At 42.0% G+C, this 18,232-nt stretch overlaps 1 protein-coding gene across 3 annotated transcripts in view; it reads right to left on the minus strand.

The window, feature by feature from the left end:
* The window catches only part of sox6 (SRY-box transcription factor 6), a 125,768-nt gene that overhangs the window by 85,064 nt on the left and 22,472 nt on the right, over positions 1-18,232 (minus strand). For all 3 annotated transcript variants that reach the window (XM_030094496.1, XM_030094509.1, XM_030094502.1), the window contains exon 3: positions 13,168-13,218. In XM_030094496.1, coding sequence (XP_029950356.1) covers positions 13,168-13,202 — 35 coding nt within the window. In that variant the 5' untranslated portion in view covers positions 13,203-13,218. The remainder of the gene's footprint in view (positions 1-13,167; positions 13,219-18,232) is intronic.

An 18,232-nucleotide genomic window follows, 5' to 3' on the forward strand; every position in this document is an offset into this window, starting at 1 on the left:
AATCCAGCCCTGTTTGTGCAACTACAGTGTATTCTTGAAATAACTTTACTCGCATTAATAATTGAATCGGTTTTGCTGGTAAATAGACCCAAACTCTGCTTGTACATACTAAACAGCAGAAAATGTGGTGAGCTGAAAAGGAAGCTCATAAATACTTGAAATGTGGCCCTCCTCCGTGCATGATTACACAGTAATTAAAGAAAGGTAATCAATAAGTGTGGAATACGTGGCTTCCTGGCGTCTTCCTCAAAGACAAAGCTCCAGTCACTTTGAAGCCTGGAGGCAGCGATGAGGGAGGGTTAAATAGAAAAGAGACCTGCTCTATATATAGCCGACAATATTGCGCACATTTGAAGGATTAGGATTTAAGTTCTCCGGCCGCGGGCTCATATGGCCTGGAATGCTTTGAGTCATGAATTGTTCCCCGAGATAATGTTTCATCATCGTGCAAAACAACCTCTGCTTAATTGGTAAGTATTAGAGGAGTGTTGTGCGCCGCTCATCTCAGAGGCCTTGTGACTGCCGGGCCATGTGTCCTCAGCTATCCTGTTTCCTCTTTCATCATACAAGGGTCTGACTGACTTTCACCCCTCTGTATCTACTCTGTCACACTGTTTACCTTTTATAGACAATGGTGATAAGTAACTCCACACCAGCTCCCCCACAAGCCCCCTTCCCACCCACTTGTCTGTCTCGCTTCTGATGTCTTGCACCATTGCATCCTGAGGTCTCAGCAGAGATTATGTCCTCTTCCTTTACACCAGTGAGAAAAGACAGATAAGTGATTAAAAATTTATAAAATAGATGGATGAAAAAGCAGACAGTGACAGTTCAAGGGGATCATTGTTGCATGATGTGCCCTAATGTATGGCGTGCATGCTTAAATGATGGATCTCATCTGAACATAAAAGATGTGCAAAGATAAAGCAGATGTGTCTTTTTTAATAACTTATTAAAAAACTGCAGATATATGACATCGATCTTTAAGCATAAAAAGAACATGCAGTCAATCAACACTCCCAGTGTGTCTGACTAATAGTGCCACTTAACAAAGGGGTAATAATGATTATGCTCTGTCACACTCTTTTATTGTACAAATTGTACTAAATCACGTGAATCATTTACAATAAAACTAAAAATAAATCAAAACTATTGAGGCTTAATTCTATTAGGTAAAGTGGAAAAAGATGAAGACAATGTGGTGGTGGGTTTTGACTGTGTGTGTGTGAGAGAGAGAGAGAGAGCAAAAGCGGGAGAGAGAGAGAGACAGAAATATCAGGGAGAGGAAAAATCATCTGTGTGTTTTCCTTCAGGGGTTCCTCCTGTTCAAACAGGTGTCATGGTAGGGTTCCTCTGGGTTCTTCACCTGCCATAATGAGATATTACTACCTGACAGCTCCCAGCTGGAGGAGCATTGACACGGAATCCACCGTTTAGCACAATTAAATTATCACCCTCCATTGTGATTGTGCCATGCTGTGCAACAGCCAGGTTTCTGGATACATAATCAACTCATAATACGAGGCTGTATACGCTGCACAGTTAGTGTCTTATTTGCATACACACACACACACACACACACGCGCGCACATGCACACAGACACAAGTATACATGCTCATACATGTTTTTTGTTGTGCAGTTTGCATGGGTTTTTTTTTTGTTTTTTGTTTTTAAGAAGGTGAGCTACCAAAAAAAAAGACCAGTTTTTGCACAAGTCCGTTCCAGCAAGATACAAATTGATTTGAATCTCTTAAACCCAGACAGAGTAAGTAATTACAGATAATGATGTTAAAATATAGTAAATGGCAGAGAAACTACAGATTTTCCAACTAGGTAACCCACTGTACAGCGACTGGAGAGTTGTCTAAATGAATTTGTTTAAATTGTTCCTCCATTATCGTTGACCTTCCCCCTGCAAAAAGTCAACTCAATTACAGCAACACTTCGTCCTCACTTCACTTTCTCTCCTGATGCCTTCTCTATTAGAAGCTGCCACAGTCACCCCAGCTAAAATCCACACTCAAATGATAGCCACCCAGAGCGAATTAAGCAAGCCACCTGAAGTGCACACTTTACATATTGAGCAGAGCATTGATAATTACTTTGCAGGGTAAATTATTTGCAATAATACGATGCTCGAGGAACTGCCTTGTATCTCACTTTAAACACTTGTACAGCTGCCATGACAGCGTGGTTGGTGTCCTTGTCCCCCACGCAAGGCAAAGGCAGATGCAGGTGTGAGAGTGCTTAAGTGTCCCTGTCTGTCTACTCAGGAAGGGTCGATGAGCACTCACACACTGAACCCTTCCTCCGCCTCCTCCTCCTCCTCCTCCTCCTCCTCCCTCCGCCCTGCTCTCCTCCTTTGGTCCCCTGTGCTATTGGCCCTTTTTCTGATCCCAGGACACAAGCTCAAAGCTGGATGGCATAACAGCCTCTCAGTTCCCCAGGACACACACAAGTTCACTCATGCGTATGCTTTCACAAATGAAGGATGGTTGTCCAAAAAAACAGGGGAGGGGGAAATTCACAGCTAGCCTTTTTACTAGACTCGCATCGCAGCAGAAATTATCCACTACAGGAGAAGAAGCACACTGGATGTTATGATTCAACCACTTTAGGGACAATATCTTCAGTAGCCTCTCTCACCACAAAAATATGATAGGGTTTTTTTTTTTTTTTTCTACCTTTGAGTTTGTCTTTTCCGGCTCTTCTGGGATGACAGACATCCCAAAGAGCCTGCTGCTGCTGCTGCTGCTGCTGCTGCTGCACTTAAACCTCAAAGTGAGTCAAGCCATCAACCAACACAACCCTGTTTGCTGAGCAACAGTGGAGCTTTGTGGCCTGCCTCATAGTTGACAGTAAGTTATGAGTCCTTTGTGAGCAGGAGAAGGAAAACAGGGATTGGAATTTGGCAGGAACATGATAATATAGAATTCTTCTGTTCGTGGAACCTGAAATTTTCATGAAAACAATCAAGCATTGTTGAGGGGAAGAAAAGCAACGGTGACAGATGAAATATAGAGTGGGGCCCCCCCTTTTGTAAAACATTAAACAAAGCGCTATTCAAGCCGGTTCTATTCTGTCATTTATAAAGACAAGTTCTCCACACTAGAGAAGGCACTTCAACAAATCCACTGGAACATCTCTCATAATTGTCAGAAAGGGAACTGGCTCGGGGTGCTAAACAGGAGCAAAACGACGATTCCCAATCCACCAAAGAGATGCAGTTAATAGGGATCAGAGGGAATTTAAAAGAAAAAGCAGAGCCTTTAAGCAATTATATTAAAAGTAAAACAATTGCAGACTTTTGGCCAAATACTCAAGGACAGTATCTCTTTATGATGGAGGTTGTTTTTTTATTTTATTTTACAAGTGGCTAGAATAGTGCTGATGATCGTGACTGTTTTTTAAAACCAGGAGCAGCAGTGCTCTATGAATGGGACAACATGCTTTATGCCATTGATTCTTTTGTACTATTCCTGTCTTATTCATATCTTACTCTAATTTCATAAATGGTTTGTTGTAGCTTGATGGAAGTGAGAAAATCACTTTTAACAATGCTGTAATTAAACTGCTCTATTCTTTTGTGAGGTGATGGGAGGACAACAGTTCATTAGCTACAGTTAGACCCACCTCGAATGTTTTATACCCCCTTTTCTAGTATTCCCTTTTTTTTCTTTCTTTTTCTGAATAAATTAATGGCTTTCATTGCGGACTCTCACACAAGGGAGAGCAATGTGTCTCCCTTTACGACAACCAGACTTCTTTCCCTTCTTTGTCTTTTGGACTCTTGTGTTTTTTAAGGACTGTGAGAAGAGGGGCCGGGTAGACTTGGGGAGGGAGGGTAGAGAGTAGCCACATTTGATGTGACACGTCAATTGGAAAATCAAAACAGGGGTAGTTCATTTGCTCCACCCAGATGAGACCATCTAGCTGAGCCATGATGAATAGGGGTCAGGCAAGCCACACCTCAAAGATTTATGATTAAGGCTTATTATGTTGGGAACCTGACATTGATTGCTGATTTAAACCACTGAAACCAATTAATTTGCCAGTGCTGAATAGAAAGCATGGTCAACAGTGTGTGTCATTCTGACAGGTTGGACGGGAAGAAGCTGAGCAAAAGTCAAGGACTAAATGAATGGCTGGCACCCTGCTCTGTTTGGAGGTGGTTAAAAGTTAGCACGTGTGATTGACAGCTGATACAGAAAAAAAAAAGAGAGGCTGGAGAAAAACGAGATCAGAAGAGCAAAACCAGAAACCCCAGCCACTGATCTGAGTAATTGCCCCAAAATTTGGTTCACAGACGACATGTACAAGCTGCTGTTTTAGCAATGCTAAAATGGTTTCATTCATGGGGCGGCACTGAGAAAACCTGAGTAAATGAATGTGAAACATAGCCCTAATAAAATCAGAGAGCTGACAGACATGGTTGAACAGAAAACTGTGCTGTATTTCCACACTGGAGAAGCCTGCATGGCAGTGGATTAGACGCTGACTGAAACACAAAATGCCTCACCAGTATGCTGCTAACCATGTGTCTGACCACTCATGTTGTGCTTCTTCTCATCTTTGGGTTTGTCCAGAGCAGCGCAAAATCATGCTGGACCCACAATCGTCGAACCCACCACAGGAGACAACCCAACTGATTTCTGTGTTGTGTTCGCAACAAATACCACATTGCAGTTGGTTGTGTGTTATTTTTCTCTGCGGTTTCAGAAGGAAGCTCCTGTTTACTAATACCTTTTTCTCAGCGTTTAGTTTCTACTTAATTCTTTTTGCTGGCTTGCTTGGAAGACACATGCATCATGACAGACTTCCAAAATGAAATCATTAACTAAATTGCTTTCTTAAAAAGCCACAAGTGTGCAGCAGGATTTGTGTGTGTGTGTGTGTGTGTGTGTGTGTGTGTGTGTGTGTGTGTGTGTGTGTGTGTGTGTGTGTGTGTGTGTGTGTGCGTTTGGCTGTGGGCCACGGGCCTTTGGTTCCCAGGCAGCCTCTGCCCCGGCTCTGTTGTGGTTCCCTGCCACCGCACTCATTATGCTCAGCCTCAGCACAGCACGGCGCAGGGCTGCAGCTCGCCTCGCCTCACTCACAGTGCTGGTAGGAAATAATCTGGTAATCTCAAACTACTCCTCCATTTCAACTGGGGCCCCATTCACACAAAGGGACCCTTTGTCCCAAAAACATTTATGACTACCACTTGGATCTCAATCAGGAAATCAATCAAAAACACATTAAACAAATGCGCTCATGGATTTGATGTTAAAACCTTTGAGGGGATTTTCTTTGCTGTTGATCTACTGTGTTTTATGTTTGCAGCATCTAACAACAGTTGTGACTTTTCAAACCTAATTAATATAAAAAACATTGACTTTAACAAGTCTTCGATGGAATAAAAACAAATAAATATGCGGCACAGCGACACACACATATTATGTAACAAAAAAAAAAACTTACTGGAAACCTTATCCATCTCCCTGAGATAAATTTCAATAAACAAAGCAAACAGAATGGAAGGTAAATAGAGAGTGAAGGACAGACAAATATTTGATAAGAAGATAGGAACTGGGGCTGAGCTGCGTAACAGGCTAGCTGAGGACCCCATCTCCATACACACACCTAACTCTCAGCTTGAGCTGTCTATCTGCTCTCCGCTCGGCGAAAGGTAGCAGATGTGTCTTTCACAGCCTGTAGAGTGGGCGACCAGTCTGCAAACAATGGCTGCGACTTGACAAAGGTCGCTGCACTTGCAACACACTATTTACAGTAAAGGGTAGCCACATTTTGTTTGTCCCTCCAGTAGACAATTTCCCAATTTTTATCTATTTCCCCTCTATTGTACAGAGGGCATTTACCATTCATCACAAATGCACTCTGAAATACACTTTTCTGTGTAACACATTCAAACTCACAAAAGACATGACTGAAAAAAATAAATACGGAGACATAAATGTATGCCTAAATTGCTACAGTTTTAAAGGTTGCTTCTTTACTATCCACATTTTCCAAGAAGTGGAATCAGTTGCATGCAGCCAAGGTGAACTGTTGCTTTTGCTGCAGAAAGGAAAAGGCCTGCACGCTGACAAAACGCTGGAGCACCACTTCACCAGCAAAGAGGGAACTGGCGTGCTTGATAAGAGTGAAAAACATGAATATTTTGTTCTTCAAGGAATTTCATAAGTGCAACCTTTATAGCATGCTATTCTAGAAACTCCACTAAAATGATTGGCCAAAACAGGAATGACGGTGTACAGCAGTTCTTACATTTTACATTTTATGTCACTGCTGCTGCAATCTGTTCAGATGTTGGCATTTGAGTGCTGTGGGATGTTTCTGAACGCATGTGAAGGCATCTTGTTTGCATGTCTATGTATGTATCTGAGAGGTTGTGCTGTGCAGCCCATCTACAGTCTGAAGCCCCTCCCCTCTGGTGTCAGCAGGCCAGCCGCCCACCATCAGCCGTATCAGCCATATCAGCTATAAATGGCAGCTACATCACTGCAGCTCAAGCTAAAAATACTGAACACAGTTCCGTGTAAGCAGAGGATTCATGTAAGAGTGGATGTGTGGAAAAAATTAGCGATTGTTTTTTTAACAAACTGAAGAGCAAGTAAAAAAAATTCCCAACGTTTTGACAGCAAAACACACAAAATTATAGCATGAGAGACTTTTTTTTTCTTTTTTGCTGGTGAGCCAGGTTTTTTGGAAAGCTCTCTAAAAGCTATCTAAAGTTTAAACATTTCCCACATCCCTCTGCTGTGGGTGTGCCTGCAAAGTGCTTCACTCCCCTCGCCTAAAAACCTCGGAGGGATTGCATCATGGGACGGCTTGTAAGACGATGGTAGCAACATTCTGTAACATGGGGGAAATACCTCATTTTGGTTGATTCATAAACACCTTGCCGTCCACTCTGTGCATTGCTGGTTGTATGTGTCGAGCTGGCAGTGCCAAGAGTGGCCAAGACAGTCACACAGATTACTGCGTGGCTCTGTTTTAGTTGAGTCTTGGTCTTTGTTGTGTCTCTTATCTCAGAAAAATCACATACATTGGCCTTATCTCATTATCAGAGTGGGTCTTTATCAGAGACCCTTGTTTGATTCAGTTAGAGTCGATGCATTATGAACCGCACGCCAAGAGTCAGCAGCGATCTGCATATTCAATAACTTCCGTAATTATATGCGCAATTCATCAGATGGGATGTGATTGCAGGGGAAGTGGAATAGAGTGGAATAGAGAGGAGCAGAGAGGTCTGATTCCTGGAGGACTAAAGTCTAATCACAAAACTAACATGATAATTGAAATCTAAATTGAAAGGCTTTGCTCTCAGGGAGAGTATGTCAGACATGAAGTGTCGAGGCACTGCTGAGAATGAAACAGAGGCAGAGAGTGGCAAGAAAAAAAAGTTCACGTAAGTACACACAAACCTATATATTACTTTACCTGTGTTTGAAAATCATTTAAGTGAAAAAGAAAATTTACTTGCATTTTGCTTTAACGATCACAATGAATCAAAAAGAGGGCAGCATTTCAATACTTATCACTTTCATATTATTTTTGTGTGTATACATAATTTATTTCTAGTTTTGAATGAGGTCATTGTTAAAGCTGATTTTTTTTTTACAAATATGCATATATAGTCGTGAGATTAAATTTCAAATAAAATAAAATACGTATATCTTCAGCTTTTCGAGACTCATCCTGTAGATCGCACGTCAGAGGTTGATCCAATAACTGTTCAATATCCCACATTGTCAGCATCATATGCCACTTGTCTTGAGTACAGTGGCCTTTAAATTCCAGTATTCAAGTAGTGACTGATGTAACTGCTTCACCACTATTGTTCTGAATGCAATGAACTGAATGGTGCTTAACGCAGATGACTGTTTAATCCCTTTAATTGTCCATTCAAGCTTCGACACAGCACAATAAATACAAGGAGGAGTGAAGAAAAAAAGAGCAAAATTTTTGGTTATTTGGACATTTTTAACAAGTGTTAATTTCACACTGAACAGAAGCATATTAGATTTTCTCAGAAATATGTGGACTTTATGCTGAGCATGAATGATCCCTGTTTCTGTGAACATGTTCTCTAATCAGAGGAAGTGTTGTGACGGTGCGTTACACGGAAACAATGTTGTCCTTGTTTTAACCTCAGACTCTCCTCGCAATCACGCTGTACATTTTACCTTTGAATATAACCCATACGAAGGAGGAAACAAGGAAACATGATAGTGCCGAAAAATCTTCCGTCCCATTCCCGTCTCCTCCTCCCCCTTTTCCCGCTGTCCGTCTCCACCGCAGGATTCATATTCATTCCTCAATAACGTTTAATTAGTAATGCCAAATTCATTAACCTGTTCTGCTGTAACGCTGGCCTCGGCCATAAATTAGCTTAATGTGAGCAGACGTATTGGAGCTGTAATAAGGGACATAAAACTCAAAGAGAAACACACCATGTTCCACCGTAGTCATGGATCTTTATAACTCAGCAGTGTTGTAGAGCAGGACCGTCCCTTTTTTCACGGTAGCAGCTCTTAACTCTAACATATCTTCCCAGTAATGCCCCTGAAACTTGTTTAAATGTTGACCTAATTAAAAATAATATTAAAGGAATTCATTACTCTTGACAATTCTGAAGTGATTTTCAAGGCTTTAACTAAAATACTGACATTATAGTACCACTGAGTGTTTATTGAAAAATTAAAAACCAAAAAGGAACCGAGAAATGCCATTATGCAGTTGGTAGTGTAACTCCAGAGTGTGTTGCTGAAGTATTAAGGTTTTTTAAGAGTTGTGTTTGAGCTTATGTTGTTTCCAACATAGTGGAGGTGTGAGAAAGGGATTATGGATTCAGTTACGATGTCAGTAAAAGAGATGCACGGGACGATCAGTGTCTAATTGGTTCGACTCTTTGGCATGTTGTTTTAATCACATGAAGAAATGTGTACATTGGCTGTGTGGTGTGCCACCCCTCTTTGTCAGATAGAAGAAGCATTTTTCTGATTCTAAAAATGGCCAAAGATGCATTTTTTTTCTTTTCTGGGGCAGATGCAAGGAGTCAGTCAACTCTTGGCTATTGTATAAACCTTGGACAACCTTCACTGTCCTAGGATTACACATTGACCTTTCTGCTCCTCTATCCCCCAGTGATCGAGCCTAACAACTCACACCAAAGAGCCTATTAGACCTCGATTCCACTTTGTTGTTAAAAAGGGTCTTGTCCGTTCAGAACACTCACTTCCTTGCTTTCTGTTTTTCGAGCAGAGATGGTGGAGGAACACAAGTTCATTGTTCCCTCGCAGATGGAAGTTAGAGTTACCAGGGTAACAGCTCTAATCCTCCTTTTTTAACCATTTCTTTCATATTAACAGCCTATCGAGTGCTACCTTTTAAGTCACGGGCAAAAAACGCTCACTCACTTTTAATTAGCTATGATTCAGTTTGCCAGGAGACAGCATGATGAGCTAATCGAAATTTACGAAATAATGACGTACTGCGAGCAGCTACTTCTTTCTCCTGAGGCCTGCTCCAAGAATAACAATAATGAGGCCATTATCGAGGATTGCACTTTAAAACGCTGCCCTGCCACCAAAACAGAGGACATAATTGTTCTGGTGTTTTCCATACAATCAACAACCCATTGTGGATGACTTGAGAACTAAGGGAGCAAAGAATGGGCGCCATAATGATTGGTCTGTGCTGCCATGAAGATCCTGTACAAAGTGTCCACTGAGGAAGGAGCTCGATAGACTACTGATTTGCTTGGGCTGCGGATGAAGACAACTGTCTGGCTTTGTAGAAAAATGTCCCTTCTGCTTTTTTGTCTGTCTTGCCGCTCAAATAGCCCCCAGGCCACATTAGAGAAGACCCATTCATATGGTGAAAAGCTCAGAGTCACACAGGCTCATGTGAAGGGGCCACATAATTTCTGGAGAGAATGGCCATTTATATAACCTGCTTTGGATTTAAGACAAAAATATAACTGATCTGGAGCCGATGAAAAGAAAAGGTGTGGTTGTTATACAGAATAAAAATGCAATTCATCCATAAAAAATACTCACGGATACCAACTGAATCTATAAATACACTTAGAAAGTCATCCCAGTTCACTGGTGATGTATATTAACCTTGCTTTATCTAACATGTTAAGTTAGCTCAATTGGATAGTTGTTCATGCTGTTAAACTATTAGACACTTTGCAGTCATTTGGAGATTAAAAATATCCCTGACAGAAGAGTTTTATATTATCAGCAGAGCCTGAAAGTAAAATGTTTTATCAAAAAGTTCCACATCAGAACTTGCTGGGTGAGAGCTCAGTGGGGTTGTACAAACACGGCGCTGCACCTATTAGCCGTGCTCCATTGTGAAAGAGTGAGAGAGACAGAGCTCGAGGGCAGGAGGAATGCTAAGTGGGCCCCTTAGCCTAGTCAACCTTCAGTGGGTTTCATTTATCTTCATCTTGTTAGACTAAATTAATTAACAATCTCAATGTTACACACTTTCTCCTTTCATTACATCAAATAATGGCAGAAATGTAGGGGGAGGTCCTGCCCACTGGGAGTAGACAGAGACTGAAGACTGACTCTCTCTCTCTCTCTCTCTCTCTCTCTCTCTCTCTCTCTCTCTCTCTCTCTCTCTCTCTCTCTCTCTCTCTTCCCCTTTTTCTCTCACACTCGTTCACATTTCCCCAGTCTCTATGACTACACAAACAAAAACCTGTTAAACGTCTTTTTCATAAACATATAAAAAATGTATGTTACTTTCAACAAAGAGAATCTGACAGTGTATTTTAAAGACACTATGCACTTTGCATACTGTACCTCAGAAAAGTTTCAGAAGTGTGGAAGATGAATTTGATGTATTTTTCATGATGGCAGTGTATCGGGTGCCGTGGGGATGCAGCATTTGCTCAAAAATGAAAAAGGATACTTCTGCAGCAATTAAAACTCTCAGTGCGTCTGACTCAAAACCAAACCTGACTCATAACAATAATGAAAGGACCATCTGGTGTGTCGCCGTGAGCTGCAGTAAATTATGAAATATCAATAACATACACAAGCGGAGAAGATGTGCGTGAGCGTGTTCAGAAAAAGCCCCCTTTTAACCTATTTTTGATGCTCGAGAAAAGATAGTGGGATTCAACACTGGAGGAATGTGTAACTCACACATCCATCCACCCCTTGTTTCTATCCTCCTCTACCCTTTCACCCCTGCCCCCACTCCATAGTCTACTCCAGGACACAAGTCTTATCAAAGCAAAAGGGCTAACCCTGAAGCAAATCCTGCCTTTAATCTTTGCCTGATTGTTCGAGGCCTTCAATCTCTGGGCAGTGTGCGTGATATCTTTCTGCTGCCGCTTCTCCTTTAATTAAAACACACATTGACAGAAGGATGCGGATTAGCAGCACAACAATGTGTTTACTTACAATAATCAGTGTTTTCTTGCGACTTCTCGTACAAAAGGAAATTGTTGATGAAAAGCCAAGGCCAAAGGTCATGTACTTTTTTTTTTTTTTTTTTTTTTTTAGTACATGTGTTCCTCATAAATTTTATTCTAATTTATGCTTCTCTACCTTTCCCCATCGTCTCACACTGATCTTCCAACGTGCTTCATCTGTATTAAAGCTGGTTATTCACCAAACTGGTTTCGGCAGGTGGTGAATTTTACACTCCGTCACTAAGTTTGTAGCATTACGGTAAAAAAGCAGAAATGAGCAATGGCAGGCCACTCTCAAAAATCATGCATGCTGTATGCCTGAATAATTCCTGTCAAGAAGTAGCAGATCTACCATACCAAGGAAGATTTATGCCATAGCTAGACAGGTAAAAATGGGTTTTAAATTCTAATTTATTTATTGCTTTTTTTATTTTTTTTGTTTACTGCTGCAAATGGTTTATTAGTGTATCACACGTTCAATATCAATATACACTAAATACATGTGGGTGATAAATGGTCCTTTCAGTTCTATCAAACAGAATTTAAAGAAAAAGAAAATGTTTTCATTCAAAGCCGGACCTGAAAAGTGGAAAAATGTCCTTGTGAATATAGTTTATACTGTACGATTCTGCAGGATTAAGTTTGGTCCCAATTTCGATTCTGTCAGCGCTTACAACTAAACTTGCCTTTTTTCTAAAGCTCATAAATGTGGGACTCAATCTTATTGAATGATAAAGATAAATAAAATAATTTTAAATGCATGAGAGATTTTTTTTCCCTTCAATTCCTGAAGGACATTTTGACTAGCGCGAGTAATGGTATCAAATTGTCCTTTCTTTTTAAAATGCCCCCAACAGTTCTGAGGGAGGAAAAAAATGCTGTTAATTTAATCAAATAAGTGACCTTTTGAAAAAGAAATCAAAGAGGATTCATTAGCTTTAGTAAAGTTTGGCTGACAGAAGCTTTGAAAGGCAGATGCTGCTGCTGTGGCTTTTAATGAGCCAACCCTAATTAGGGAGCAACACTGGAGCCTGGAGAAGGTGGTTGACTAGGAAAGGAGCCAATGGTAAATAAGCTCTCTTATTTACTTCCTCTGTGTGTAATGACAGCACAAATTTTTAATTAGAATCACAGTAAGGGTAAAGACAAAAAAATGTAAATCTTTACGTTAGGCTGAATACAAACACAGAACACAACAGGAAGAAACACTACAGCACAAGACCCGACGAGCCAACAGTCTTCCCCCAACGAGCCCAACGTCTTTGATGAGGATGGGTAGTGAGCGAGAGTCGATGAGGAGAGTGGTCGGACAACAAAAAAAAAAAAAAAAAAGAGAAGCATGCGGTCTAAATTCGGAGCTGCCTGTTCTTCAAGCTGTGAAATGTAGAGGAAAGGAGGAAAAAGGGTGACAACTTATGAATGTGTGTCTCTCATGTCCTGGGTGTGTGCTCTCGGTCTGACTCCAGGCTATCGGGGGGGAGCATGCCACTCGGCCAGGCGCTACATGTCCACAGTCATCACACACGGGTTGGGTAAATATATTCGGATCCATGTTGGACGATGTTCAAATAAACAGACACATGCGCACACACAAACATGTGCACGCACACAGGGGACAATGTCTAAAGCTAACAGTGTGTCGGAGAGTTTAACCCCTGTTCGCCCACCGCCACCACCCTCTGCCCAACCTGTGATCCTAAACGGCAACAACAGAAATGAAACTAACCTCAGTAAAAAGCTGCTACGAAGAAAGCCCTCCATGTCAGCGTGTGGGGTTCTGGCAGGAGAAATCACAGAGAACCATTTTCACTATGAAACGAGTGATAATCAAAAGGCAGAACAAGGAGAGAGGGAGAAAAGAGGAAAAGAAAGAAAGAAAAACACAGAGATCATACATCCTCCTCTTATATAAGATCTTATGTCTTTAATTAAAGCAGAAATATGACTAGCAACCCATCCTCTCTTTTATGAACTGACATCATTAATTATACCTCTTTCCAACGAGGGAGTGGATTAGCATACAACATCGGTTTGCACCGAGAGCCTGATGATATGTTTGCATCAAATAAACTCTGCCTACTGATCCCTATACCGTCTATTTCCAACGCTGTGTGCAGATATATGCGCGTATATCCAGCGCTGTAACCACAGACCCCATAGCAGCTCCAGCCTGTTCGGAGCAGCCGGTGGTGGTCCAGCTGCAGCCCATGTGTGGCGATGGTGCTGTGGCTTCTGGGAGCTCGGCCGCAGAGGACCCAAGCTGGGACTCGCTGCGCCGGCGAGGCAAAAGGATGTGGTCATGATGTCACCACTCGCAGGGGTCGTTCAGAAGCCTTACCCGCAAAATACTGGAGACACATGTCTAAAATTGACTTACAACAGGTTTCCATTAGCTTATGTTATTGGTCTATATAGTACGCACTTTTATTGTGTTAAGATTGGCTGAAAATTGATAAAGACCTCCATGTGCTTTGTTTTAAGCAGTAAAAACAAGCGGCAAGGAACAGATTTGTCAGAGGAACTCTTGTCAGTGGTTGAAATTTAAATGTCTTTCAGATCTCATGACGAGCCGTATGAAGATATTCATCCGGTGAAATATGGAAGGGGTATTTTCAAGGCGTATTTTTCTGCATTATAACAAGCCATTTCACTTCAACATTTCATCTCCTGACTCTCTTATTATTCAATGTCAGAACTTTAAATTCAATAGCTATGAAGTCCACATACTAAAATTCCCACTGTGAAAATCACTGTTTTAACACTATTGGAAAGCAAAATACTCATTTCAAAACTCTTTCTGTTATGGCGCTCCTTCATCAAGGTGAATAACACAAAGTTCAACAGCAAATGACATCTCAGCCCTTAAACACCTTAAGTTTTAGTGACATGGGTGTAATTTGGCATTTTCTCCTCTTGCTCTCTTGGCTTATGAGACAAAGCCTCTGAGAGAATGGAAAGAATGAGCTGGGCCCAAGGACACTGTGCCTTTCAGTCTGGCCAGCACTTAGCAAGGCAGTGGATCCACAAGGCCCAGAGGGCTCAGCTGAGACTTTTCTCACAATAAGGTGTCTGGGGAGGCGGGAGTGGCACAGCCCGGGGCTCTGAGGCTCTGCTCGCTCTCTCTCTCTCCACTCAGCTGGGCCCAGTGCACATAATACCATCACCACGCCACGGCACACCGAGCCAGTGACAACGTGAGAAAACAACCGTCAAACAGTGCAGAGCAGATCAAGCGTGTCTCCTCACTTTCCTGAGTGCAAAAAGCACATATACCCGACTGCAGGCACACACAACCAAAAACAATTATCAACACAAATGTGAATTCACTCTCAACTTCAGGCCCATGCAAACAAAAATAACAAAAAAAAAAAAAGGAAGCTAAGCCAAAACAATCTAAGATTTTTTCCAGCCATTTGACAAATGTGGCAAGTTGCAGGAAAACTTTTTTTTTTTTTTTTTTTTGCATTAAAATGTGTGTTTATGTGTTTCACTGACATTTGAATCTTTCAGCTGGTTGCTAAAAAAGTTAAGAAGCAGCAGTGAAAATGAAACAGATTAAGTCTTGTCCAGTTTCTATTTTTGTCGCTGGTTGTATTCCCTATCCCTCGTTGTTTGACTCTCTGTGCGCTTTTATTTCCTCAGCTGTGCCTGCTGTCTGCAGTCCCATTGTGGTCAGCAACAACTGAACTTAGTCTAGGGAAGCAGAGGTGCGGTTTGGAGACCAAATCACCAAACTAAGGAAAAAGTGACTTAGCCACATTGTCTTTGCTCCTTTATGAACACAAAAAGCAGGAATGTCTTCAAATTAAAGCTCGGCCACAATTCAAGGGCAGGCTTTTCAGTGAGCGAGAAGCGGCGAGGATAGACATCACTAAGTTGGCCTGGACCAGTCTGAGCAGCACGGCAGCCCTTTCGAAGAACGAGCCTCTGCCAAAAGCTGCCTCTGCCTAACCAAGTCTCCCCCGCCATCTGCAACAAATGTGCTCTATTAAAGCAGTACCATATGGACAACAAGCTAGCTATTAACACGGCTTCAGCACATCCCCTTAACCTAGCCCAGATTTCAAACTTCCAGTCAAATTGACTGCTGATTTAATGCACCGCCAGCAGCCGTGTGGGTCTTGGCACGAGACTGCTCTCTCAGCCTTCAGTCATTAACAGGCTCACGTAGAGTGTGGCGCATAGTGAGATACAGAAGTTAGAGATCTTACTGGGAACTGCGTCCCAGGTTACTCTGCAAACCCCTTAAATCAGACCGTATGAGATAGAGAAGCACCATTTGAAGACGAGGATACGGAGTACTTGTAATGATCCAGAACACCAACCTCCTCAAGACAAGTAAAAGCGGACTCAAAACGCTCTATTGTACTAAGTGGAAACAAGCGTATGAAGTACATCTACCCACAGCGCTGCAGCAGTGGCAGTCTAACTGGTGGCTTATGTCTCAGTTGTTCCACAGTGTTGGAGAGTGCATTTGCTCCCTCTGCATGGATCCAAAATGGCAGTGATTAACCCCGCAGGGTGTGTATGTGTGTGTGTCTGGGGGGGGGGGGGACATTAATCCCTGTGGGCCAGGCGGCCATGTTGACGCCTCTCCCTCCTCTGAGTCACAGGGTGACCCACCCACCGCTCACAAAGCCATGCTCTCTTCTCCTCGACCATGACGCCACAGCTATGAGCCCTCTGTTCTGTGACCCAGAGACAACACACACACACCAAATCAATTACAGCTCTGTGGTTTTAACCCAACTCCAAAGTTCAGCAAATTCTGTTTATTTTTTTTCTCCCCCTGTCTCTCAGCTGCTTAGATACTGTACATAATTAGAGTGGAAACACATTTGTTCTGACTAAAGCCCGATTGTATATTTCTGCATGTTTACATAGCCAAGACGGTTTTTTCATACATTTTTTCCATATATATAATATAGCTTGTAAAACCTTTCACCGCTAAATTGCATTTGTAATTTTAAATTTTTTTAAATCTATCAGATTGAAATATTTGTGAATTTCTGAGCCTTTAAAAAGCATTCATTTAAATCCAACATTTCTGTTCTGTGGTAGCGTTTAAGGTAAATAAATCCCACTACTCTTAGTTTGTTGTACGCAGACATTCACAAATGCCACAATTCCAGAAACTGCCATCTCGCTGCTCAACACAGTTTTTCCTCCTGCACTCCGTGATCGTCAGTAACTCATCAGTGTAAGTTTGGAAGAATGAGGAACAAATGGGGGAGCTAAGGGTTAAATCCCCAACGTGAAATGTAAAATTATTGTTCCACACCATCTCTGTCAGTAATGTCCCTATGCAAATTGAAGTGATAAGCTAAAGACTGCCTGATGACAGTCTAATTAAATAAGCCTTTCAGTGCTCTCAGTGGAGCAGTGCAACGTGTGAAAAGGTGCTGTTGGACTGAGAGGAGAGAGATCCAGAGAGCGGGGCGTATCTGAGCAGTCCCAACATCCCAGCTTTACGCCACCTCAACACCCAGTCACCTGAAGTACGCTGATACCTGGTCCGGCACATGTTCACACGCACCTGATCTTACTGTATGTACAGGCACGCGCACACACATGCCGTATGTTACTTTTACAAATTGCAGATTGCAATGGTGTCCTGGAGCCCCCGTCATAACACACACACGCACACACACACACACACACACACACACACACGTCTCAGTCAGAGCTGCCAGATGAGTAGTGAATTAATTTGTGTGAGCCACTCCAACATTAGGAAGGTGTGTTGAAAGGTGTCTGCTCATGTTTCAAATTAAACGCGCTGCTGGTCAGCATTAGCACCTCGCCACCCGTCGGCAACTGACACTTAGAGGGTGGGGGGGTTGGGGGATGGGAGGAAGGAGGGGAGCCCATCCGCCGTTCACACTGGAATAATTAGAACATGTCAGGAAGAATTAATTTCCTCATTTTTCAAAAGGATACACAGAAATTACCATGTTATTATATGACAGGGTCCCTGGGAGGATTGGATTAAATTTGATTTCTTGCGCAGCCCACACAACAAATTAAAGTCATAAATAAGATGGAAAGAAGCAGGGCACAGAGCATATGTTTATGGCAATGAGTGAAGCCAAGGGAGCAGAAACAACTATCTTCATTTCATTTTATTTAAATCAGGCCGACAACGTGTGTCTGAATGACAGCGGTTGCTAATGGGTTGAGATTAGAGGCTCCTTGATATTAACACAGAGATCCAACATCTTCAACTAAAAAGCAATGGGATGTAAAGTGTGTACGCGTCTTGATGAGGCCATTCTGCACAACTAGAGCTTGGTAAAAGTTGTACTGCAGCAAACATTGGAGAACTTACTTGTTCACTTTGTTCACGCACTTTGTTTCAAGTATCACACATTCAAGGAGGAGAGTGTTAAACTTGAACAGCTTATTTAAGCAATGTGGGTACCAACGGCATGTTTCATATTTTAGGTGTTTGGTACCTCATCAATTTAAAGGAAGCAGTCAGTTAATGCATAAAATTGGCTTTTGTAGCTTTAAATTTGTATTTATATATATATCACATTTCAGGGAGCAAATGCAGCGGACCCAGTGTAATGCAAAGTTTAACTTTCACACCTCTTGTCTTGAGGCCCAGATTAGACTTGTTAGCTTATTGTTACAATTTAATGCCGGCTTGCCTGCGAAGAGTTTTTCAGCTCTTTCAAAATGGGCTGTCATTAGAGCCCAGCACTCCCCTGGGCACCACAAACTTTAAATAATTTGCGAATCAATTAACTGGCTACTCTCAACGCAACGGGGATTTCACACTTCAGGGT

The sequence above is a fragment of the Salarias fasciatus genome, chromosome 1, assembly GCF_902148845.1.
Source record: "Salarias fasciatus chromosome 1, fSalaFa1.1, whole genome shotgun sequence".
Classification (NCBI taxonomy): domain Eukaryota; kingdom Metazoa; phylum Chordata; class Actinopteri; order Blenniiformes; family Blenniidae; genus Salarias; species Salarias fasciatus.